The sequence below is a fragment of the Athene noctua genome, chromosome 1 (genome assembly GCF_965140245.1).
Source record: "Athene noctua chromosome 1, bAthNoc1.hap1.1, whole genome shotgun sequence".
Lineage (NCBI taxonomy): Eukaryota > Metazoa > Chordata > Aves > Strigiformes > Strigidae > Athene > Athene noctua.
The window spans coordinates 121910680-121938441 of record NC_134037.1 but is presented as its reverse complement, the minus strand read 5'-3'; the positions used below and the strand labels follow the sequence as shown (position 1 = coordinate 121938441).

Here is a 27762-nt window from a genome sequence, read left to right as displayed (position 1 = left end):
AAGTAATCTTCAGTTACATTACATCATGGGGCCTTTAATTTGTAAACATTTTTTAGAACTTTAAGATTCATCATCTAACTTAACTCAATTAAAGCAGTGCAGGAATGTGAAAAAATAAGAGTCTTAAAAACTGAGCAAATGCAATTAGAGCATTCCACTTGGTCAGTTCTTGAATTGTTATTCATCATATTTGCACAAATCCACACAAAAATAGGAAAGGGATGAAATATTCCTAGGGTAACAGTACTCTTCTGGAGTGCTAGTTAGTAGCAGCATTAAACTTTAACAAATGATCTGCAGAACATACTACACTTCCATGTATGTGTAGAGACTGAGACCCAAAAAACCCATGAGGAAGTGAAATATTACCTTTATGCTGAAACTTAATCTGTCTCTAATGATAGTAATTATTTTCAAGAAAGAATGCTGAAAGAATCACTGATACAAAAAACCAAGCTAGGCAACAGTAATTTTCCTCAAAGACACTGATGATATCTATCACTGACCCAGTACAGAGGAATGTCATAAAAAAAAAAAAAAAAGAGGATGGCATGATTTCAGCCACTAAGTAAAATTAAATTAAAAACATTTTAGAAATGCTGTTGGCTGTTTACAACACCAGATGAATTTCAAAATATAGAAAGGGTGAATATTCAACATCCGGGAAGATCTATGGGATAAGACTACATGTAGACATCTGGATGTCATTATAGGTAACATTTTCAAAAGGGCATTAACTCACTGAAGTACTTCAAAGATGGCATTTGTGTTTATAATTTTACCTTTATCTATTTAGCAACTCTAAAGGTCTGTATGCTATGACGAATTCATTAGGAAAATTAAGTGCTATATGTAATCTTCTGTCCACATAATGTTCTACATAGTGAACTACACACCACACTCAGCATATGTTGTTAAGAAACTGAACTGTCAGTCTAAACAAGCCCAATTATCCAACTATTCTAAAAAAATCCAACCCTTGATCTGGTGTGTTGGATGTTTTTAAAGTATAGTAGACTGAAACAATAAACATGAAAGTTCAATATATTAAGAAGAGAGGATACCAGCTTGAAAGTTATTGCTCTTAATCATCCATTTATAGTAATCTAAGAAAACCTTTAACCTCCAAAGAAATAAAAAAAACCCCAATCCAATATTCTATGAAAAAGAGAAAATCCAGGAGAAAATGTTGCCACTTAAGAGCTGTTTATCCGAGTCATCTCATTCTAGCAGCTTTTAATTATTTATACTACCTGTCCTGTGGGCACCTCATGTGTGTCTGAAGTCCCTACTACCGTTATTTGAGAAACAAGTATCACCTGTACAGATGTCTCCTGGACAGGAAGAGGTACCATCTGCAATACTCAAGAACACTTTGAAAACTAATTAAATTTTTCTGCTGCTAAACTGTGACAGAGGCAAAATCAAACCACTTAATAGGGGCCTCTCTTTTGCAACAACAGAGAAAGACTATTCAACTGCACATTATCTTGTGTTGCCAAGACAGTTTGGCAGTGAAAAAGTACAAATTGGGGAAGAACAAGGGAAAAGTGGAAACTGGGAAAGCCTGACTTCTGGCAGCAGAGAAGAGAAACTGCTTCATCTGATTGGCTAGGATCCAGGGAAAGCTCAGGCTGATTCTAGTCCTGCGAGGGAGACAGAGGTATACAAAAAGCAATGCTGAGCTTGACTGCTGCACCGTGACTGTCTGATGCCTTTAACTGAATGTACTGAGAAAGTGCAAGCCAGGGACAGAAAATTCTTGAAGAAAATGCATTAGAAAATAAACTTCTATGGAGCAGGTAAAATAAGGACAAAGGGAACCCAGCGCATTCTGCTCAGTTTGTTCAGTTGGTAGCCCCCTAAAAGGGTTACTTTCTACTCAGGCCACAAACTGATCCCAAATATTAACACGCAACACTTACACTGAACACAGCTCTACAGAAATAATCCCTGAATGTCACTTGCAAGGAATTGAAGCCTAGTTTTTTACTGGTGGATAACAACAACAAAAACAAACCCAACAAAAAGTAAGAAATTTCAGTGGAATTAAGGAGTCATAGGGAGGTCAAGGACAACATTTTGGTGTGGCTTCCAATATAGTATTCTGCACCAAACAAAGAGGGAAGTGCAACACACATGCAGGAAAAGAAAGAAGGGGGATACGATTAAATGGTGGGTTAATAGTTGGCTAAGAGGCAGTTAAAAGACAGATGACACATTTTGTTTCTTTACAAATTAACATGTTCAGGAGACAAAGAATGCCTCAGAAGCTTGCATCTAACTGCATATTAAAAACACCCATAACTAAAATGGTAGCTGCTCAGTATTTAAAACATTTTTAAAAGCTATTATGTGAAATGAGTAAGAAATATATAATGTGTAACTGCTGCCGGATATTGCTTGCTTTTCTCCCAGGCTGTGACAGGAAGCCTGACAAGAGCAATACGGTCTGTGCTGTGGGAAGCCTCCCCTGATAGCTGGTGTCTCAAGAGCCACACTTGTAGTAACTAATGATCCAATACTGCAGCCTGTACATTCTGAAAATTACGTTAAGTATGAAGGGCTCAAGTGTGAGTGAGAGGCTAAACCAGGAAGAGCATTAGTAGCTGCAAATGGGATTGAGAGGGCTAGCTGAGGAGTATTGAGGACTCCCGTGTCTACTGATAGGAAAACTCATAAGAGGGGAAACTGGAGCATTAAATAAGGGTAATTTGTGGTTTCTATGTCACAATAATAGTGTATTGCACAGAATATAGGATAGTACAGATGATCCTAAACAAGATACTTCCTTAGGGAAATGTAAATCTAGTAAGGCAATAGGTGAAGTGGAATCAATTAATGCTCTGAAGGCAGCTTTTCTTATAAAACCAAAATCCAAGTTGTTACTATTCACGTAACATGAATTATACACTTATAATTTTACACGCTGTATTATTAATATTGCATGTTGTCATAGGCTTATGCATCACACAATAACTCTGCACAGATATCTGAAGGAGAAACAGAAGCCTTGACCTGAAAAGCCATCATAAAACTCACTGGAGAACATTGTTTTTAGTGGAAGCTGTGCAAAGCCATTTACCATCAGGGAAACAATCCGTAAGTCACCACAGAAAGGACAGTCACAGGTGCCCTCTGCATAGTGAGTAACTCTGCAAGCAAGGCAGACAATAAACTCAACAAACCAACACAAGATGTTGGAGAATTTTTTCACAATATGTTATCAACTCCAAACGCTACAATTCTCTGTACTTTGGTGAGCTAGAAAGTAAAATTATTTTTTATGATACAACAAACTGAATCTGAAATGGGCTTGCGAAAGGGCTAACTAGATGAGCACTGACAACAGCAGCATTAGCAGTCAAGGTGATCATTACGAAGCTTTTGTACTTTGTGTGTAAAAAAGATTAAAAATGTGAGGACACAGCCCTCCATCAAAAGATAAAAATCAAAGAAAAATGCAGTTCAAATCACTACAGGATCTCAATTAGCCTGTAAGTATACTTACATGACTGTATGACCAAGCAAGTTATGGTGGATATACAGTAATTATATAATTAGGGTAGTAAGTCTCATACATCTTGTTTGCATGAGCAAAAATTGACTACCAGAATATAGCAGAAAAAACCTCAGTGTAGAAGCAGAAAATGTGTTTCACCAGTGTAAGCATCAACATGATAAAGAATGTCAAAGTATGAAACTATCACTATGGATCTGAACTTTGTTACAAGAAGTTCTCAGTGAAAGAACTTTCCGTATCTCCCACACCAGATGCGGCAGGTCAGGAGATCAAGGTACCTAGATAAGCCCAGGATGCAGAAATGCTAGATTAATAAACATGAAAGCAAATGAAAAATACCATTTCCAATTAGAAAAATGGGAAAGAAAAGTGATTGGAAGAAAGAGAACATTTGTTTTCAAGCTATCAAACCAGGCATTTGTAATAAACAGGAGTGAAAAAAAACCCACATGAGAAGCCAGTGTTAAGCAGTATGGTTTATGTAGCTCTAGAGGTACAGATTTATTTCATTAAGAGGAGAGAGTCTACGCATTATTTGGGAAGTCATGCACGTAATGAACGCATGATGACATTTTGATGCTTCACTTGTCTTCTCCCCTGCTGATCGATCTCTCCAGTTTGCAATCTGCTATTATTCACAATGGGTTAATCTTTGGGGTGAGGATCTCAATATGTTTCCGCTCTTTCTGTACAAGAGCATTCAGAAACAGGTACTTGGTTAAGCACTGCAGAGACTCTCTCCTTGGAGTGAACAGTCACTGCAGTTTACACAGAGATTGCGGAAAAGAGAATTTATCTAGCAGCTAATTCTCAATGAAACCCTCTTTTCATTACTTTCTCCTATATTTACTACCTAATTTGCATTTAAATACCCCTTATTATCTAAACATCTCATAATCTCAAATGTGTTTAACCTAACAAATCCCTAATATAGTTCAGGAGCATTAGGGAAATTTTATATAGATAAGCAGGGATGACGGTAATTTATGTTGTCTAACTTAGGCACTGGAGCTAGAAGTCTAGTATTCTGTTTTCTGTGGAGTGAAAGGAAGGAGATGGGTCCTCTGAATTGCTAATCAGCTGCTACCCTGGATATGTTCAAGCACAGGCTCCTTTTTAAGCTATGAAAACCATACACTAATGTTCAGTGCTGTGTCTTGCCTTCTCTTGGATTGATCAAACCAGATCAATGTGGCATGACACCGTTAACTCCCATCAACTCATTGCCCGAGGTCCCTTTCCTCATGACATTTTGCTATGTTTGCTGCTAAGGAAGGTTCCCACTGGCTGGAGAAAGTTCATTCCCCATTTATTGACTTTCCAGAAGGGAACCAAAATGTTAAACAGGACAGGAGAAAAAAAAAAAAAGAAAAAAAAAAAAGGGTTGAGTAAGACTGTAATTAACAGAAAGGTGATCATGCCAGTTTTAAAATCACTAATATAATTTTATAATACTGAATTTTACATCCTGCAAGACTGTGAATAACTGTAATTTAACAGATGGATCCAAACGTATATATTAAACCAATCTCTACAAACATAGGATATGCATGTTCTTAATGTATCTAGTGAGCATGCATATGCATACATAATCAAGCATTTACTATTAGATATACACAAACACATAAATTCATCAATATAAACAAATGGACTATATCTACTCATGTAAAATTTTATCATTTCCCTTTGACTAAAATTCATACCGGCCAGGAGGGCATTAGTGAGGTCACAGGTAACAGCCTGACTCATAAGCAATCCTTCATTTATTGATCTGTAGAAGATGCAGGGTGCAGACAAGCTGATCTTCCTTGTCACAGACCAGCAGCTTCAGATCACAAACCCACGGGCCCATTTGGCACCTCAGAACAGCTCTAACCAAAGCATCACTCGGGAAGAATTTACATAGATTTAAATTATGCATGGGCTACCTACAGTTATGGTAATGCCTCCTTGTTCCCAGGACTTTGAAGATGTGACTGACAGTGCAACTGGCTATCAGATGCACTGTAAAATTTTATTGTTGTATTCTGTTATAGAGTATCTGTACATTACTATAAGCATTTTGCTTGTTCTATGATATGTATTTGCAGAGCACATTTTGCAAAAAAAAGCAAGCAGGTAGTATTACCGTATCACAGAAATTAGCTTTCCTGGGTTTATCTCATCTCTGCTGAGGTCTGTTTCTGTTGCCAAGCAAGATTTACTACGTTTCCCTGATTTATAAATCAAGGGTGTTTGCTTCACTAAAACTGGTGTATGATGGCTTGTCAGCAGTTACCTTCACTTTCAGAAAGGAGTGAAAGAAATCAAAGGAAATGTAGAATATTACTGGAAATTGTCTTTGGACAATGATTAGGACTGTATGAATAGCTGATCAGGTCCCAAAGAGGAAAAAAAATCCCAAACATATAGGGAAGGATTTTGATAGAAAGGCATTTAGATTTATTCATGCTGAAAATATAAGCTATAAAGTTTTCATTTTGTATTCAATGAAATACAATCTTTAACATCAAAACTTTGTGTCTCTTTGGCCCTTTCAAACAAAAACACAGCAATGGAGCTGGTATGCAGGCTACTCCCAAGGAAAGAAGGGAAATCCATGCTATGAACCTTTTGTCAATACTTCTGTGTTCATGATATCAGGTCTGTCTAATGAGATACAGTCCTTTTCCGTGTACAGGAAAAACGGCCCAACCACTCTGATGTGGGGAATTTGGATTAGGTAGCTCAGTGTCTCTGGAGCTGGGACTGTTCCTTCACAACCAGAATATTTAAGGGGCCAAAGGAGGAGAGCGAGAGAAGTGCTATGGGCATGGATGTAAGCAGTTCACTTCCCTCTGCACCATATGACACTATTTTGCGAATTCAACTTCTGGATGTATTGGACTCACATTCTGGAGGGGGGAATACATTATTTACCAAAACTATTTCTGCACCACTGGGCTTCCCAGCCAAACAGAACGTATCTGTTCTTTGGACTCTCATTCTGAAAATATGTTCGTAGTTCACTAATAGTTTCCTTTGCATTTCCTCCAGCATTGCAAATGTCAAACAAAATATGGAAAACTTGACGAAGGGAGCTGAACACAGAAGATAATCCAGAACAACTGTTAAATTTACTGGTAATTTCTCTTATTAGTTTGATGTGTAGCGCACTGAGTGCAGCGCTGCCCAGCTGACGACAACAGGATTATTGTCACCAATCCTGTGCTGCTGATGTCCACCTACACGTGGCACATTCCAGAGGCCCTTCTCCTTACACAAAACCTGCCACTAACCTCCATGTCAGGGACAGAAATTACCACAATTGCAAAGCAATCCACTTCTAATCCTCCATCAGTCCTTGCCCTTGATCTCCAAAGCAAGACTACAATTGCCCTTTTCCTCATCATGGGACTGTAATTATATCAGCAGAACATCATCAGTCAGAACCCAAGCAGTTTTTTCATTGCTTTCACTTTAAATATTAATCTTCCTATTACTCCAGTTTTGGGATGCTTGTGAATGATTATTTTTTCATACATCTTTGGAATGTGTGTATCGTATCTTTCATCTGATGGAAGACTTTGGAACAAGCCCCACATACACAGTCAAGCTCACAGATGTGCAGACCATGTCAGGTCAGCTCTTTAACACCTCTTCCCTTCTTCAAATGCGTATTTTAATCTGAAAGAAACACTATTCCTACAAGTACTTGTAGATATTCCTTGCAATTTCATAGCAGCAAGTGATGGAAAACAGGAAGAGGGAGGAAAGAGTGTAAGAAATACAAGTAAAGAAAGTCTATGGAAAGAGTATTAGAAAGAAACAACACACTGTGAAAAGAACCTCAATGCAAGACAGAGAAGGACAAGTAGGAGAGCGGGTAAAACTAAGGAAGTGGGAAAGTGGCGAAATAGCAGAAAGGAAAAAAAAAAAAAGACTGAGAAAAAACACCTCCTACCATTATGAGTAGGGTATGGTATGCCTGATAACAATTTTCTCTTTTGTCAGTGTCTTTATTAATTTTTATAAACCAGAGGCCAACCTGGGGATAGAATGCAAAGTGGACAGAATGAACCAAGAATGAGATTTCCTCCCCCATACTCAGTAGGTTTGAAACCAAAAATTTTATGAGAGATGAACATCATAATTCTGATTTCTCTTTCCTTTTTTTAGGAGGGAGAAAAAGAACTAAAAAACTTTCACCATCCTCATGATATTTTCCTACAAATGATCTCTGGACCCACCAGTCACTTGGAAAAAGTCAATGTCATAAGAGTTTGAAAGTTTGCTTTGCCCATTCTTGAGCCGGGCTCTGTATCTAACCATGTCTGGATCTGGCTTCCCCTTCCTGGACACATCCACTTATTCCACACAGAGCTTACAAATCTCTAGGACTCCACAGAAGAGATCATTTACAAGTACAAAGCTGCAGTTTATGTGCTTAGTCACACTCCACAATCTCTTGGCAAGAACCTCCTTCCAAACAACATCTGAGTAATAGGGAACTTAGGGAGTCACTACAGTCAAACCTATACACTATCATCATCTGCAACTACTGTATTATGCAACTACTGCAATTATATGCAACTACTGTCAGAAAATGCTGATTTATTGGAAATGAGTCACAAGAGAAATTTAGTGAAGTGTATTCTTTCCAGCAAACATCTTTCCCAGCTATTTTGCTGCTGACTAAGGAGGGCTGCCAGACCCCTGAAAGCTGCACCCACGTAGCACGGGAAGTACATGCTGAAACGTGAATGAGATGCTGGTTTCCCTGTCACCACGGAGGGCAGTGCACTTTCTCTCCTTTCTGGATGTACAGGGTTCTCCTCCCCTACCAAGCTCAGTACTCTTAAACTGCTGGGAAAGATACTGCAGCTCAAACCAACAGTGTTTTGCTGCAGAAATGTTTGTTGTGTCTAAAAACAAACATACCATCCCCCCCCCCAACCTAGGATTTGCTTCATGATTCTAAATATACTTTTAAATCCAGGAATACTTTTGAAACTTTCACACTATTGTTATTTCTGTTACCCTTTTTACTAGTATATTTATCGACCTAAAGTGTCTCACTGTAAGTAAGGTAAACTCAGCACCCATTTTGTCAATAGTGTACTAATAAAAGCAACTTGCACCTTTAATGTGTACTGCAATGTGTACTACTTCCTCATTTACAGAAATGCAGTATTATTTTCATTAGTGGCTCTGCTTTGCAGACTGATTCTGCCAAAGACATAAGCACTATCTTAACAAACAACTTGCAGATTCAAAGCTGTTCATATACTACAAGCGTTGCTGGACCGTGACTTTATTTCTCTGTTGATTAAGGAACATATTTTTACCCATTTCATGCCTTTCAAAACATCTCTCCAAGGAGTCCACATACTAAGCATTAATATATTTTTTAACATTTTTCCATTAACCATGTCAAACTGAATCTCTTGTCATTTGTCACATTGCACTGAAAGCCTGATAATTAACAAATATGTTGTCATTGTTGCTCAGTGATGAATGCAGTTGTATAAAAGCGTGTGGTTTTGCCTCTGTGGCGTTTCTTGTTCAATCTGACTCTGAGTTAGAGCAATGAACATGAGTACAAGATGCTGTATATACACTGTATTTGAAGTGTCTGTGTGTGCGTGCTACCATGCATTTCATATATACTATCTCTGTACGCAGGATGCATAATTTAGCTCACATTTTATAAGGTATTTTCATAGAGTACTACACTAGCTCATGAAAAGGTGAAGGAGAGTTACCAGCTTGTTGGGGTGCTGTGGCTCACTTAAAGATTTAGCACGCAAAGCTCTTGTTGCAGAATCAGAGTTATTTTCCTAGCAGGGACTTCTCTCATCAGGTTTAAATATTGCATTAGACAAGCAAAACATCCTGACAAAAAATATTTGCAGTCCCTGGCCTCTTAAACTTTTTCACACCACTTTCAGTTGTTTTTTCTTCAGAGGTAATGTTAACACACCAGTTAGTTTCATGCTCTTTTTTCTCACCGGCAGTTGCTATCTTGCAGCTTGCTGGCCACCTGTCTACACTTTCAGAAATTTTTGCTGTGGAAAGCAGTAAATGCTGAACCACAGTGAGTGCAGGAGTGGGTCACAAGGGCACAGGTTACTGAGTGGCAGCTGGCACTTTGGTTTAACCTTAACAGATGCACTCTGCAGTTGAGCAGAGAACGGGATAGTGCAGATGAAAGTGCTTTGAGAGGCTACAGAGAACAGATAAGGGACCTTTTAATGTTACACTGTTCTCTCCAGGTTGGTATTTTCTTGTCATCCTTAGCCACCTGCACGGAGGAGTTACCTTCTGCAGAGACAGTGTGCTCTCTCCAGGGTGTTAACATCCTGAACTTGACTTTGCAGGAAGCTGTATGTTGAATTTTCACATCCTCTTCCCAGTTTTTTCTTCAATTATGGTAAAACACACCGTGCTCTTCTCTGCACAGGAAGTTATCTTGCTTTGAGAAGGATTAACTATTTACAAATGTTAACATTAGAAGTTACGTCTACTTTAGTAATTTATGTTACAAAGGGATAAAAGATAGTTTTAACTTTTTGATATTTATTATACAGCTGATAATTTTAATGGCAATTTATTACTTCCTTTTTCTCACTTTTTAATTGAACTGCTTTCTAACTCAAATTAAGCATGTAAGAGAATTAGATTAACAGTGCAGTATTGTAAAATCAGTTACTGTACAAATGCAAGTATTTTTCTTGCTTTTAACAAGCGGGTTTGTTTGCACGTGGTGGTGGCATTCTGAAACAATGGCCCCAACTGCAAGAAAATATGGTCTGTTCTGTCATTCTGATGGATCATTGCAGTGGCCCATTATGAATCGGGGACATGCAATATTTTTATCTGCATAATGGTAAACAACAAGACATTTCTTGTGTATTATTCATACCGAGTTGGGCTAATCTGTCCTCCCATCCAATGACTCTGGGACATTGCAGATGCCAACAAGGGTGGTAAAAGCATGCAGCTTGCCCTGGAGGGGCAGTATGGATGGCATAGGCTGCCCTGTGCTGCTGTGGCTGTTGATGGATGACCCTCTCAAAGTTCAAGAGGTGTCTCAAACATGTACCTCTGTGTTGTCCCAAGACTGGACTGTTTTGGGTGCAGCTGTTTACTGAGGAGAGGAGGGAATCTGGGGGACGCTGCCTCTGAAGTTGCGTATATGGAGATCCCTCTGCTTTCTCGTCAGCCAAGTGGGGGTTTCTGAGTAGAGGGGACCTTTCTCAGTGTTGGACACCAGTGGGGAAGAGCTGGGCACACAGGATGGTCTGAGCTCTGCTTTGGATTTCGTCTTTCTTGTCTGTATCAGGAGGGCTAATTAAATAATTAACCACAGTGGGCTGAGACATAAGACGTATGTTTATCTGATGTAGGTAAAATAAGGAACAGATTTGCTTGTGTAAATTAGAAAAAAAATTACTGAGCGTTGTTTTTTTTTTTTAAGGAAGAATACTCAAATTTGTGCTTTTTTTTTTTTTTTTCTGTGAACTCTTTTGTCCACAGATGGTAGCCAGATTCTGAAATCACTTTTCTTAAAAAAACCTCTCACAGCTTTTATTTATTCGCATGTTATCCAGAAAAATCTCACTAACCTTCATAAATCAAATCTGTCTGCAACATGACCTCCATTATGGACAATACTCTTGCCTTCACTAATACTAGTTTAAATCACCAGTGACTCTGCTAACTTCATAATGTTCCTTTTGATTTACAGTAGTACAAAACTGAAAAAAAAAGTTTGCCCTTTCAAATAATCCATTTTCCATTTTCTTTAGCTCCAGATTTCCCAAGATTTCCTTTGACTTCCAGTAGAATGATCCATGGGAGAAAAATATCACCCTCTATGAATAAACTCCAATCTAAATTTCTCATATTTTTCCTCACGTCCCATTCATTAAAATATTTCTTTATGTTTACATACTTCCTACAAAGAGTTTGTGACATTTTTATTTTTAAAAAGTGATGCCAGAATTCATTAAAAGAAATTTAAAAAGCATTTTGCACATTCACACCAGAAATGTGATGCTATTGATTTGAAAGTTAGTGTTCCCAAGACATGTGTATGTGTGAGATCAACATGGAAGACATTTAATTAACAAAACAAATATCACCTCCAATTATTAGATGTATCTTTTGTGACCCGATATCCATTCCTCAAACTGTAATATTTATTCTGCTGAAAAAAATAGACAATAATTTAAAATTTAGATTTGTGAAGAAAAAATATAAGCAAGCAAACAAGCAGCGTCTTAATTGAAAATAATCCTTTGAGCATCCTGTAATTTGGACTGAAGCTTTTGATCTCAGTCCTAGTGATCAGCTAGTCACTTCACAGAATTTAAGGGATTTTTACTGGTATAAAACTGGCATAGGATAAAGATCAGACAATTTCATTTTAACGAGTGAAGTGAGATTATTTACTACTCAATTTACAGGCTGAAAGTGCATTCTGCAGTGTTCAACCATTGGGAGAAACAGTAAAAAAAGAGACAACCCTAGCTTCCCCCAAAATATTCTGCAACTGGGGACTGCTTAGAAATCGCACTAATAAAATGTTTAAAGAAACATCAGGGCATAATCTACTCAAAGCTTATTAGATAATTAGGCTGATTGTCACTTAGGACTTGACACTGAGAGATGGTGAGCAAAGTGCCAAGATCTTCAAATGAATAGTCCATGAAAACTACATCCTTCAATTTAAATGCAAGCTCTGGTCCAGAAGTGGAAAGATGACAGTTCAAGTCATAGGAAGATTTGGAAATTTCAGTCTAGAATTTTTGCTTTTATTTTTAAAATGTTCCTTTAAAATATTTGTTGTTCACTGAGGCTAAGAAAATTCCATTCATTTCTCCATGCTGTTGCCCCTTTAATGAGGCAGAGAAGCATTTCATTATTCCCCTCTGATGAATATACAAGCACCAAAACCCAAAGCTGAACAGTGAAACAAACATTAAATTATTTCAATCCTCTTAATTCTCTGCTTTTCTGGCAAATAATGCTGTAAGTCATTTTAGCTTAGCAGCCACAGATTCAAGAGAGATTTCTTTTTAAACTTTGGAAATGCTTAAACTGAATGAACTAACAAAAGAAATAATTTTTACCCAAACAGGGAGAAAATAAAAGGAGAACATTTCAGATATTACACTGGCTATCAACTAATTTTTTTCACATCTTTTTGCAATGAGTTTGGATACTACTTTAGGAGGGCATCTTCCCCCCCCTTCAATCCAAATTCACGCAATGCAAAGTCCCATGAAACTCAGTAAACTAAAATAACCTTTTCCTCCAAACTCCTTCCCCCAAATTCTTGGAAGAGCTGTCTGTGGTTGAACTGGAATGCATTTGGAAGCGTTTGAATTAAGTGCAGCTAGCCCAAAAGACAGTCTGGCTTCCTACAGAAGTGTAAAGGATGAAAAAGGGATTGTGGTGGACAGTGCATTGTTATTGTGAATTATGCAGTGAGCTGAAATGACACTGGAATAGTCATCAAAGTTCCTAAGGGCTTCTCTATTCCAGATGAGCTAATATGGCATCTCTGAGCTCTGAGGTTAACTGAAATAAAATCTAGAAGTGCTGTAAAATACATTTGCTGTATTTGACTTCTTTCTAAAGTTAGAGCAGTGCTACTGCTGACCCTATTGTCAGTAACAGCTCCATTTAACTCAATGTTACCTGCATGAAGATGACCGCAAAGTTTTACCTAAAGCACATATGGCTAGCTGTAACCTTTGCAAAGATCAACGTTGTCTTAGGTATTCTAAGAAATCAGAAAGCATTGATCTGAAATCTATGAAACCATTCATGGGGTTTTCAAATATCTTCATTTAAATAACACTGAGAGGGAAGGAATCATTGTCCAAAGCACTATTTCATGAATAGGCTTACATGATATATGATTGTAAAAGCAGCTAGCCCTGAGAAGAAAGACCTTGGAGGTCCTTTCCAATCCTATGTAATGGAAGAAAGACACTGGAGTTATGAGAGCCTTAGAGCTGTAAAGGATCAGCGTCTTGTTTATTTGTCCTGTAACTTGAATATGTATCATTTTATGTCCCCATAAATTTTTCAGGTACAGTGTTAATATTAATTATTGATTGGATGTAGAAGTGTCGACTCCCATTGGGTGCAATTAATAACACCTGTCAAATTGGCAGATAATAAATGTATGTTCTTTGAAAGTGAGTTAGTATTCATCAGATGCTTGTGTTTTCCATTAGCAAGAACTGATTTATAAATTTAAAAAATGTTTTCATTATACTTTTTGAGGAGAAAAAGGGATTTTATACCTTAAGGCTGTATTCTCTTCATTCATTTGAAAGACCACAGAGACACAACACTTTGAAGAAAGTTCACGCAGTTTATGGCGTTTCTGTAGATCTGTTGGGAGCTTTTCCCACCCTCCCCCTGGGGTGTGTGTGTGTGTGCCGTTTTCCACATCTCTGCAGGAGACCATACCATCTGGCAGGTCTTGGTTAAGCTGGGGTTGTGAAGAGTAGAGTAGGTGTGAGCAGAAACATGAACTTGGGCTACAAATTGAGGAACCATGAATTACATCTTCCTTGACAGCTGGGGTTGTAAGATTTTGGTCAACTGAAGCCAAAAGAGTCCAGTGAACTCGTCTGGGAGCAGGAGGTGACTGCAAGAGCACAAGACTCTCAGCTACTATATTGAGATTTGAGTGTAACTCTGATCCATGAACATGAATAACAAAAGTCTCATTGATTTCAATTAGAGGAGGCTTGGGTCTATTTACTGTAACTGAGTCGATTCTCAGAAAAATAATTAATTCCTTGTCATGTCTCACGTGTATTGATTTTTATAATTACAATGAGATTGGAGGCAAGGGTTGGGGGAGAAGGTAATGCACTTGATTTATGTTTCATTTGATACACAAGCTGTCAAGGACAAAGAAATTGAGATGCAATGACCATGCCCATCCTTGATGCACTCCTCTGTGAAAAGATAACGAGTGCCAGACACACGTTGTAGTGGAGAATCTGAAGTCACACACTGTTCTAACGTACAGAATTCAGTACTGAGGTGTAAAGAGATGTCTTTCTACAGCAGCCTCCATGGCATGCAGAAAAGCTGCCAAGGGGAAGAAGATAAGGACAGGACAAGCTTAATGTGTATCAGTGATGAAGAGGAGGAGACAAAGAATTAGAATAGGGGAGAAGAGAAAATACAAGCTGTTGCTGATAATAAAGCTGCCAGGAGATAACGTAAGAAAAAAAAAAAAAGGGGGGGGAGTCAGAGAAGAAAATACATATGGCCTTGCTTGGTAATGATGGTGTTAGGAAAAAGATGGTGGCAGGAGAGCCTTTGAAATTTGTTTCCACTGTGCTTTCACTAAAATGGCAAGTTAGAAATTTTTTAACCTAGAGTCAGTCAGTATTTGACTTCTTAATTAGATGATAGTCTCCTTTTCCAAACATGTTTGTGGGAGCAGCTGGCCTGTTTCCATACACACACACTGAGATTTGATGATGATACTCCATTTCTAGTTTCTACAGCATTGGAGATTAGTTTGTCATAAGAATATCCTCATTACTTATACAGATACAGCGTCGTGGCATTTTGGGTTCATTAAAGCCAATGTCTACACTGACTCCAGCAGGAGCACAAAATGCTGAAGAACTATTTCCAACCTTTTGCCTAAAAGTTGAGATAATTTTCTTATAAGATGATAAGGTAAGATAAGATAATCTTAAAATTATTTTCTTATACAATAGCCCTGCAAATGAAAGCTGCAAAACAATCTCACATCCAAACATTAAAAAGAAATTCTATATATGAAGGAGTGACAGAGTTTAAAGGTGTAAATCTGTCCTGAGTTAAGTACTTTCATCTAAACACATGATATTTTAAACAAAAAGCAAGCTCTCTGTCTGCAGTACAGGGAACTAATTTGCATCCAGTTTGTGCGGTTTCTAAAAGCTGTTGTCTAAAATGTCAGCACTCTAAGGCAAATTTTCTTCTGGTGAACTACACACACCACAACAGAGGAAGCTGCAAACTCATACTTAAAAAAAAAAAAAATCTCACTGGTGTGGCAGTCTGTTGGCAACACTTTGTGAAAAGATATTCCTCCTGGCTATAACTGAGCTCTGTGCACAAAGTTGTAATACAACAAGCTGTGAGTCAGTAATAAATAACCAAATTACAGTGACTGATGATGGCAAATCTGTCTCCAATGGAATTATTGGTAAAAATACTAAAAATTCTTTCCCTCTTTAACATATTAAATCCTTTGTTTTAGGAGTTGAGTTGATACAGCCAGAAAATGCTTTTAACACAGCTAGCATAAATTTTAGTGCGTGTTTGAATACTGAGGCACAAGAGACTGGCCTGTTAAAAAAACTGCCCCTAGAAAGGCGGCTGTTTGCATAAAATACATTGGTACTTTGCAGCTGGGAAATCATTTGATCTATTTTATATCATATGCCCTGTCACTAAGGAAGCAAATATGGGTATGAAATATGAACATGAAGCAAAACATAAAAAGGGACTTAATAAAATGAGTAATTATATTTTGCCTAAATTCTTTCATGCCAGCGAGAGGCACATACCATCATAAATTCAGCAAAGTCTGCCCATTTCAGTATGTGGGAAAGGAAAAAAAAGCTGCAGCCAGGCCCTGTGAGGCACATTACTGCAGAGGGTTTTCTCAGGAGAAATTGAGAGTGGTGACTGAGGAGTGCTGATTACCACAGCGCTCTAACTGATGGCCAGATGCAGGGGAAGGCAAGGGATCTGGAGCTGCTCTGTGCCATGACCTAATGCTTGGCACCTGGACAGCTGATGGAAGAGGCTAACTCTACCGTCCAGCACAGGCTTTCAAAATGCAACCCAAGTCCTTAGTGACAAATTTTCAGTGCTTTGTGCTACTTCTCGGCAAATCAATAAATAAATAAAAAATCAAGAAAAAAAGAAGAAAGGACACAGACAGAGAAGTAATCGAGTGCCCAAGTATTTGTGAAAAGCCAGTGTTGGAAGTACTAGCAGATTATTCTCTGAAATTTAGAATTCCAGCATTTAATTTCCAGCTTTTTAGTTTGCATGCTTGAGAAGCCCATGATCCTACAGCACAAATATAAAATGTAATATTGTGTATAGTCTTTATGCCCACATACCCATGACATCGAAAAGTTCCAGCTTATTCACAAACACAATTTTTAAAAGATGAGTAGAAAATTAGTAATGCAAACATTTTTATTTTTCCAAACTATTGTAAACTTCTAGGTATTCAGACCATTATCTTAATTTATTCTCTGGTTATTCTACAGAAATGAAATGACAACACACATTAGCTCACACCCAATGCTAGAATTCAAGCTGTAATACAAGCACAGAAACATTAGGACTGTGGAGACAGACAAGAAATGAAGCCTAGAACACACATTTGAACAAGTGTAGAAAAAAATGAAAGCAGACATGACACAGTGGGCTGTAAGGAATCATACTTAGATATGAACTCTGCTGAAAACAAGCCTTCTTCCGTACAGAATTGTGATTATATAGTTACCTAGGTCCTCCTACAGGGAAATTGTGTACCAGTGGAGGACTCTGAATCTTCTCCACTGAAGTCAATGGCAAAACTACCACCAGCTTCACTAGGAGCAAGAATTAGCCTGCCATCTTTAGGATCAAAAACCGTATTTCAGAATATTAAGTGTAGATGCAGTGCACAAAATCAAATAGAGGAAACCCAGCAAGCAATGTAGTAGAATATTAAGCACTATCATTATGAAAACACGCATTGTTCTTTACAAAAATATATCCTCACCAATTACCACAAATATCTGCGGCAAGCATGCTAAAAAGATATCTCTTTTTCTTTTCAATGTAAACTGTGTTTTGTTTTCGTACTGCTAAAGCACAATGGAGTGAAGGGCACACTCTGCTGGTCAGAAGCACCATTTACACTGAAAGCTTTTTAACAATATGAGTACTGACAAATAAACCCCATTATATGACATCTGGGCTTGAAGTGGTGCTCCATACTAGTCAGCTACTTGACTTTTTTCATAGTGAATATCAGAGACAATGGCTGTGATGCTATGAATGGACTTTCTCATGTTTAAACATCAGCCTACCTGCTGTAAGGACACTTTCCTTCCTGAAGTACTTTTTTAGCAGTGTAACTTATGTTCAAAAACTCTTTACCTTAGGCTTTTCATCCAGTATTTGCTGACGAATCTCCTTGTGTTTTTCTACAAGTTTCTCCTGCCTTTTACTCTGAGCATCTTCTAGCTGTAAGAAAATAGCAGAGAATCTTTTTTCAGAGACTGCACATCCTCACTTTCCCACCTCTTCTCCAACAAATATTTCATCCATCAAAATTAAAATGTTATCACCAAAAAGTATGAATAGTTCTAATGTAAACCATTGTCACAAGCATCCCTGAGCACAACTGCTCTAAAGGTTGTGTGTGGACAATGAATCTGAGATTTCACACATGGGATTCAGAATCAGAAATGTCTCAAGGACTTACTGTAGACTTCTAATGCTATTAAAAGAATAATGCATTTTTTAAATTCGTGCTATTTTCCTTTAGCTTTTATTGTACAAGCTGTGTAAGATGGACATTGTTCCCAGAAGAGGATTTGTAACTTAAGAGTCCTAAATGAACATGTTGATAAATTTTGTTCCTCCTTTAATAAAGCACTCAGACATGTGTCTGACTCCAACAGGAATTAAGCATACATAATTTGCTAATTCTTTAGGTTGCTTCCTGAATCAAGGCCTCTCTGAGCAAAAATGGGCCAACTTTTGAACTGAACTATCTCTGCACTGAAATTAAGCAAGAATTCAACAGTGCCATGTGTTTCATGGTAATTTCATACATCAAAACATTGCGATGCATACTTCCAGTCCAGTTTAAACCACTTATAGCTTCAGGAAAGCTAACACCTATAATGAAATTCTTTGACTTGTATTTACAGAGCTCATAGTATTTTTTTTTTCGCATTTCAGCCACTCCACAAATGCAATTAAGGTTGAAATATACTCTGCAACTAAACTGACTTTCATAGTTACTTATGCAATTTTTGCATTCATGAGACAGCAAGCCAATTAAAAAATACGGTACATTTTTCATGAATAAACACAGGATATTAAAAAATGAAATCATAACTGTATTAAAACCTGCCCCAAACACTAACAATTAATGAAGATCTGTCTGAAATTCCAGTTTTCCTTTAACTAGAATGGGAAGTCTACACTGCATCTGTTAAAAATCAGCACTTGCAGAATCTTTATAATAAAGCTTAGAACCTGCGGATTAATATGATCTAAAATATGAAAGCTGACATTTTGCCCCCCCAAATGAAAAATAAACATATCCTGACATACCCGTTTTATGTACTGCACCACCTCCTGGATATACGATCGAATCATTTCAGTCTTCTCTCTGGGGAGAAGCAATCAACAAGTTATTGTAGTCTGTAAGACCACACCAATAACCCCCCGCAACTCCTTAAAAAATAAGGCTATGTTTTGAATGTAGGGATCTGCCTATTTAACTTTTATCCAGCATGCCTTTTGTAACAGGTTGCATCTTTATTTTATGAAGGTCTTGGACCTCTCCATGATCTACCACAACAAACCCTCGGCTCCTTCATAACAGGCTTTTCCTATAGTGTACTGCCAGTGATGGTGGCGTTCCTTAAGGCCCAAATGTCAGCCTCAGAGAGCTCACTATCATCAGTAGATGCACACTGCCACATTGTGGCACATTATGTAGTAGAGAAACAGTCTCTGTCAGGGAGCAGATACTGCTGGTGACATCTCAGAGACAAGGGCAAAGTTCCCACAAAGAGCAGGACAGACTTGACTCCAGTCCCCAGCTCTCCTATGTAAACCACATAAAGATGAACTTGGAGAAAATAATTGAACTTTAAGTGATGCTGTGAGATAATTAGGTAACCATTGGCCAAAGGCTGAAGATGAGAACCCCCAAAGGGATAAATGCACATAAAATAACAATCTATGGTTATTTGAGTTGACCAGTATCAGAACAGTACTCTAAAACCTGATTACCTAAGTCAAGAACAGTGAATTGCTGTTCACATGGCACTAAAATCTGACTTGTTTAGGTAGGTACACAAGCCCTGGGTGCATGTAGGAAGTACAAAAAATAAGAACAATCAATACAATGTGTTATTTCTGTGTAATATTTTTTCCCAAATTTGTGTAAAAGCTTTATATAAACAACAGCCTAGCCTGGATGACTCAAATGGAATTCACCAGAAGGTCTTGCTACTCTCTGTCCTACTGTGGGAGTACTTGACAGAGGAAAGCCGTGTTTCTCATGTAGTTCCCATCTCACCTTTCCCAAAGGCTCTTTTGAAAAGGCTGGCAAAGGAAAGCCCTTGGGAAAAATGAAAGAAAAAAAAAAAAGAAGGAAAACCAAAAAGAATTCCTACTTGTCTGCTTCTGAGCCTCTCTCAGTAGTGCCTCATTAACTTCTCAGCAAATAATTTCCTACTGCAATTGATTTTTACTGCTATAACATTTTCGTAATGACTACTATTTTCTAATGAGTTCCACGCGCTCTGACCAGCTCTAACTATATTAAGTATTTCTCCTTTTTTTATAATGAATTATTCTCATTTTATCTTTTTTCTAGGATTTTTATTAAAATTCTATAATCTTGATTCTTAAATGATCTGATGCAGTGTGTGTGTGACCTTCTGTCAAGGTTACCAAACACACAGATTCTATGTTGAGAGGCTCCAAAACCTGTATAAACATTTTTACCTGTAAAAACCAAACATAGTTGTATCTTTGTTACCTGGTAAAACTCAGATCTTCTGGATTTTTCTTTGGTTTTGTTCCTCCTGTACTTTTAACTGTCCTTAAATGTTATTAAAGACTGGTAACAAGAATATCCTAGCAAACAGTGCAAGATTAAAATGCTCTGTTTTCTTTTTGAGCTGCTTGCCAAAACAAATGAAGGAGGACAAACAAACTTAGATACTGTGCCCTTGGGAAGAATATGATCAACTTGCACAACTACAGTTTGTATTGTCTGCTGGTGCATAAATGAAATTAATATTCCTGTCCCTGTTGCACCCTCGGAGCTCAGCTTTCCTCTCTCTTCCACCCGAAGAGACTGCACACTGCATAATACTGTCACTGGAAGAGAATCAGTGGCACAGCATCTGAGGGGAATTCATCACAAAAGTAGAGCAAACCTACTCTCTGTGTTGCTGCTATTTCTTCTGGAGAGCAGCTTTAACGGAGTTAAGATAAGATAACTCACAAATAAAAACCTAAGTTAAGGTGAAATTAAACCCTGCAGGAACTGAAGCCGCTAAGTCTATTTATACTCAGAGGAATAGTGTCTGGATTAACAGCATCTTGGTGAATCGCTCTGTCATGCCACTCATCATCATGTCCCCATAGCACACATCAGCACCTTTGCAGCTGACCACAGACTGTCAATGCTTGCAGAACAGGAGATTAGATTAATCCCAGGAAATTAAATTAGTATCAGCAGAAGTAAGAAGGCCTCCACTGCTCTGGGGAGGTATTACAGCCCAACTAAAAGCTCCCTTGCATTCAGGGATGAGACTTTTCCGTGACTTCCCAGTTGTGCAAAAATCTTCTCTCCTCCTAACATATAAGGATATGGATCTAGGGATACACTTACTCTTCCATCTGATTTTTATCCTTGGATTTTGCTTCTGTGATCTTCTCCTGCCTCTTCTTGTCCATTTTTTTCTTCAACTCTTTCTTTTCTCTAAAGCATAAAAAATAAAGGCAAGTTCAAAATGTATCAAAATAAAAACCATACAGAGTAGTAATCAATTATAAGAGGAATAGCACCTTACTTTTCACAGGTTTCTTTCAGTTTCTTTAGCTGGCTGTTCTGACACTCCTCTGCTACATCTGTCAACTTCTGAATAAGCTAAAAAAAAAAAAAATCACAAGAAACAAAAATCTGTATTTTCAGCTAAACATCACACATGCCTCTAAGTTTCTTCGAAAGTCTGTAGCAGACATGAGTTACACCATTCTCTGATTAATTACCAACGATCAAAAGCCAGTAAACATTCTTATCAGTGTAAATGCATTCTTAACTTGTGGAGTTCAGCCAGACTTGCGTATGTCCAACTTACATAGAAACTACTGCTTCTCTGTGCATCAGAGTGATACAGTGTCAGAATATTAAATGTAAAAGCAAAATACATATTGCAGATTTTACCTTTGCTCAGAATTAAAATGCCTATGATAATTCATAAATGGTCACAAACTGATTTTACACAATATAAATGACGAACTGAACTCCTGTGTCACTGAATATTCAAGGTTTTCTGGGAGTGCTGAAAACATTCCTCTTGCATCGAGCGTTATTACAGGGAACAGCCTGGATTTCAGGGTGGTCTGGTGTATATTGAAAATTCATGCATGATAGCTAAGAAGGCTAAGCACAGATAAGCATAACCTACATTCTGATCACAGAATCAAGGACTCAAAATATCTGAGTTGTTGGTTTGAGATCGGCTGTGCAGAACTGGGTCCAACCTCATTTGTGCTGAAACTGCTAACAAAAAGCACGCTTGTGGTGGTGACGCTGACAGGAGAGACACATGGACAGGGCTTGTGTGCATGTTCAATGAACAGTGAATTAAAGTGGGAAATGCAACCAGTTTGGTTTGATCACCCCCTCTATTTTAAGTCTAACTGTAAAATAATCCTCTCAGAATGATGAACCAGAGTGTTTAATAATGCCTAGCTATTCTGATCTAAGTTTTCATTCCTTAGATAAAAGAAGGAAAGATACCAACAATAGGCTCTCCTCTAAAAGAAAGACATCAGAAAGAATCAGCTGCAAGGCAGATTTTAATTGGAATATTAACTTCTGCACAGCTCAGAAAAAAACTGTCTGAAGATCCTGTGCTAAAAATGAATTTATCCTGACAGTACCTAACTGGACAAGCCTGAAAATGTAACTTTGCTTTGAGAACTGCCATTTCTCATTTGGAAATGAGAAATAAGTTAGCTTATAATATAAACCCAACTATGGGAGTCCAAAGTGGTTCATTTTCATAAAAATTAAGATCTCTGAGATGCAGCCAACAATTGTTACTTGAAATGTGGACTCTCTCCCTGTGGCACAGGTAATTGTGTCCATGCACCCACACTGGGGCAGCTGTGATTTACATAGAACTGGTGATAAACAGGACACTACTTGGGAATCACAGCTCTGTACTATGATCCACGGGAATGGATTTGTGAAAAGGCCTCACTGAGAGATATCCACACATATCACTCCTCTGACCTGCTATTTTTGGATGGCAGGGCAGAGTAGGCAAATCACTTCAACCAACAGTAATGAGGCAAAACATCATATAGTAGAAAAAAATTGTGAGAGAGGATTGTCCAGAGTTTAGAAACAGTTTGCACTCCCATAACACCCTTTAAAAATGTTCTGTCTGAGAAGATCCATCAGCATCAGCTGCCATCTGCCCAAGCTCCTCTATTTCAGCTCAGAGGGCCTATGATCCTTCTGTAGCTGTCAGCCAAACTCTAGCTGTAAAAACTCAAGTTGGCTTCGACTGAGGGATGCAAAATATTTCTTTGCCGTATACAGAGTATGTCCTGCATCCCCTCAAAGCATTCATCAGCAATAGCAACACTGGCACAACTCTGTGCCCTGGGCAATATTTGAATCTATTTTCATTTCTTTATTTTCATGGTGTTTCAATTTATTTTCCAGCTAATCCTGCCTCCTTGAGCATTGCACATTTAAAAAGGGGCAGAATGAAACAGGAATATGATCCAAAAGCTGCAGTAAACTGAGACTTATACAACTAAAGTAAGGACTCTGTGTTAGCAGTAGTAATAATCTTGTTGCCTTTCTGCTTTCCAAGTTGTGAGAAGTGTTAGTGACAAAGTGACACAACAACCCCTTGAAGTTGCAGCAGACCACAGAGAAATCAAGCTCTGAAATGGACTCCAAGTATGAGGAAGCCCCACTGCTGCTTTCATTACTCACCCTGAGATCACTAAAGAAAAGCAGACAACATAACAAACGTACCAGCTTAATGTGTTCTCGTTTCTGGTACTTTTCACTGTAATACTGCTCCTGTCGGAGATTTAGCAGCTGTTGTTGTTGCTTCTCCTTCAGCTCGACTAGCTTCTGGGTCATTTCAGAGTCCAGCGCAGCTAATTCCTGTTCAATAGTTGAAGAACTGTGGTCTGGGCTGCCCGTTTCAGATCTGCAAAGACACACACCCCCCACCAACTCTAAGTCACTAGGCATGACCACTCTGCTCCACACTGACACCCTGCTTTTAAGGCAGCTGGTTATATGTAACCTGTTAAGAAGTTTGTCAGCACCACATATAGGGCCAGAAGATGATTTTAGATCTAGAGTAAATCAGATTTGATCTTTTAGGAAAAAAATAGTGTTGTTTATTAATGGGATGGCTATTGTTTTTAAACCTCATTTTACTAACCCATCATGGTGGTGTTAACCAGACCTAGTATAAATGAGCTATAAATGCAACTGCCAAGTTTTCCTATAAACAGACGTCCATGAATTTGTTTATCCACTTCCAGACATGTAACTTGAACTTCAAAGTTGCACAGTCCCCAGCAGAAATAGTGAATGCTAAGTATATTGAAAACTGAGGCACCCTTCCATGCTCTTAGCAATAAATTTAAGAGCATAACTTTACATCTGCATTTTCAAAATGCTTAAAAGGCTAGGAACATCCCTTTACTTGGTATTTTCTCCCCCCTTCAGGAAATGCCATGCATAGCACACACAGAGGAAAGTTCCCTATGGACTGCTGACTTTAGGAAGAAAGTTAACACCCCAGTGGGGAGTAAACCTCAGAAAGGCAGCACACAGGAGCAAAGGAAAACTATAATGAGGAAGCTAAAAAGCAACACTAAGTAACAGTTTATTGTTTTGTTTTCCTTTCTTAAGACAGAAGGAAGGATAGATGAACTTGTGAAAGGAGACATGATGACACTAAACTGCTCAAGGAAAAAAATAAGCAGCAAAAGCAGTACCACTTTCAGGTCAGCACTAAACTAAACCCAGGAAAAATATATTTTAAAAAAAAAAAAATTATGCTGCATCCCTGTTCTGCTGCTGCGTTTACTGCTGTACTCAAGTGTTTTATCAGTTGCCTGGGAAACCTCAGAACAGTGCACGAGATGGACAATACAGCCAAACCTTGAACAGAGAGGGCTGACACTGTGAGGAAAATGAGTTTGCTACTCAGAAATTTGCAGAGATTACAATGCAGAGAACTTTCTACACTGGCTGCCTCTCTTCCCTCTTCCAAGTTCATGTTTGCAGCTGCTGTCAACTAGAGTTGTTTCAACTGAACTAATGGAAGCTGCTTGCGTCGGTCTGAGGATGCAAACCCCAAGGTAGCCTCTTTTTATTTCTTCTGTTTTTATTGTATTTGAATATTCTGCTAAGAGGTTAAGTGGTGTCAGTGTGATAGGTGAGGATAATTTAAATAACAGAGCTAGAAGGCAGCATTAATGAATACTAAAGTCAGCACATTATGCTGTTAACACTATACATTTTAAAGCTGACATTTGTATTTTTTGGAAAAAAAAAAAGGCCTGTTTCTAAATGCTGGCTAAAATACTGTATTTTAAGGGACATGACCATTAAAGAAACTTCAGAACAACACCAGCAAAACACTTGTGCATGTGTGTAAATAAATACTTCAAACTTCCCATAGACAATGGCTTTACTGAATCTTGGCCCGATTTTAGACAAGGGCGTGAAACATCGATTGCTTCTGACCAGAGACAACACATTTTTCTGGTAATCTGTTACAGGGACTCCTGACGTAGTGATATGTATTTTGCAGTTACAGGCAAATAGCTTCAGTAATGATTTAAAATGATAAAAATCACCTTTTCCTTGGGTTGCAGTATTCTATTAGAAGTCTGCTGCTTGAGATAATATGTACTTGCAAGTTTGAAATTCCCTAAAAATATATTCCTGCCTTTTTAAAATTCAACCACAGATTTTTTAACCTTCAGATTTCTCTGTATCCGCACATAAAACTTCACATCTCTGAAATCACTGTGACAGCTCCTTGTAATAGACTGCAGGGTTTTATTGCCCGATATCATGAATGATTTATGGTCAGATCATAACAAAATAAAAAACCCAAAATCCTTCTTACTCAAAGATAAATGAGTCATTTTTATTTATACAGTTTGACTTTCTTCTTCAATTTGAATAGAATATGCTAGAGAAAAGAAAGAAACATGACGTCGTTTTGTCTGCTACTATCTGTCACACACATCGATGATGAAATATCACTGTGTGTGCAGTTGACAATCAGGCATTAAGGGAGTTTGTTAAACTCAAGTGTAGAGCCCAGAAGACTGAAAATTGGCAACAGTTGAGGCCAGCTGAAGATAGATATGAGTGTCAAGCTCTTATAGGGCCTAATGACATTCTTGTCATCAGGCAAGCATAAATGAACAAGCTCCTTCCTAGGGACAAATTATGGCCTGAATTCCAGTCACCTACATTTAGAGGTACTATCAACAAGGTTGGCAGCCAGAGTATGCTTGCAGCTTTTTTCTCGGATGGTCTCCTACCAAAAATTACCAAGTAATTTTTTTAATGTTCATTCAATATCTTCATATTTAAGAACTGCAGCTATATCAATTTTATGTAAAATTTAAAGGACTTCTGTGGTTATCTAATTACTTTAAAATATAAATTATGTTAAAATGAGAATTCTGCACTAATGGGAGAAACAAAAATTAAATTGAAACAGTATCAGACACTGATTGTATCTATGTGTGCATATGATTTGTCATGAGTTAAGAATTGATCTTTATTAACATATAGTTATTTACCATATGAACAAGACAATAATTGTGGAAAAATTAATGTCATAACAGTCTTTGCATTTCAAACTGATCATGATAAATACAAGTCTTTTTTTTTTTATTATTACCTATTACAAATAATATGAACTAATATAATATAAAAATTGTATTAGCACACATGAAGAGATAGGGCAATGCAAGACTTAGAGACATCACACAGAAGGGATGTGCATGGAGAGGTAAAGCCAAGCAATCACTAAGTGACCCCCAAGCAGTCTGGATCAATCATAATTTAATCAGTAGACAGATGTTAATAACTTTTGTGTGCTTCTTTCACCTGATTATATATCTGATGTTGCCTACTCTAGCATGTGTTTTTCCCAGGGTTCTAACTTGGAGACAATGCTATTCATCCCCAAATTCAGAATATCCATTTTACCCATAAATAGCATAAAAGAGGACAAAGTCTTGTTCTTGTTTTGACACTTGAGTCTCTTCCACCACCAGACAGCACACTGTGGTGGCCCAGAGTAAACCAATTGCTTAATATGGGCAGGATGACCATGCGTGCTGGCTGCACAAACTTCTTGCTTGAAAAAAAATGCTATATTCTGAAGTTATATTATTAAATGTGGGGCAGAAATTTCCATGGAACTGATACTCCTTCTTCTAAAGGAGATCAGCATGGGAGAAGATAGGGTGCTGTGACAAAATGTGCTGCAGCTGACCTGAGTAGGAAAGTAAAATGCTTTATCCAGATGGATTTGAGTTTTTTCACGCTGCAGCCTGGTTCCTGAAATTAAGCTCACCACCTAACCATGGGCTGCTGTTACGAGTACAGCTGAGTCACATACCCATACCCATACCAATGCCCTCATGTACAGGGGAAGAGGTATAACATGGTGAACAACTTATCTGGCTTCTAGCAGAGAAGCAGCCCATCATATGGAGAGGGCTTTTCCTGATGATTTCCGTATCAAAGGCTCTGACTTCATTTTACCTAGAAATCTTGCTGCTTTCGATTTTTTTCTGTGCTCTAATGTCACCTCCATATTAGTTGTCTACTATAAAAGAAGACTTGAGTAAAGATCTCCAATACTAAGAATGGGAAAGCTATGTTCAACATACCTTTTCTTACTGTCCCTTTTTGCTGTTTTTTCTAAAACTGCTCTCCGTCGCAGGTAGTCATTTTGGATTTCATTATACTTTGCAGTGTGCTCTTTGATAAGGTCAGTGGTTTTCTTGTGGTGCCTCTTTACAAGGTCCTTCATTTCCTTGTAGTGCTTCTTCTGAAGCTTAACAAAAGACTTCTGTTGTTTTAGCTCCTCTATAGTCTGTGCTTCCACTTCTGCAATGAAAATAACAAAAGCCACTTCCATTTTCTAATAAAG

General features: G+C 38.0%; 1 protein-coding gene across 4 annotated transcripts in view; it reads right to left on the bottom strand.

Annotated features, from left to right (window-relative positions):
- PLCB1 (phospholipase C beta 1) overlaps nt 1-27762 on the bottom strand; it is a 408910-nt gene that overhangs the window by 44401 nt on the left and 336747 nt on the right. For all 4 annotated transcript variants that reach the window (XM_074912346.1, XM_074912588.1, XM_074912436.1 and 1 more), the window contains 6 exons: nt 27500-27719; nt 23586-23766; nt 21376-21452; nt 21195-21284; nt 18893-18950; nt 17705-17791 (listed from right to left, as the gene is read on the bottom strand). In XM_074912346.1, the coding sequence (XP_074768447.1) occupies nt 17705-17791; nt 18893-18950; nt 21195-21284; nt 21376-21452; nt 23586-23766; nt 27500-27719 (713 nt within the window). The remainder of the gene's footprint in view (nt 1-17704; nt 17792-18892; nt 18951-21194; nt 21285-21375; nt 21453-23585; nt 23767-27499; nt 27720-27762) is intronic.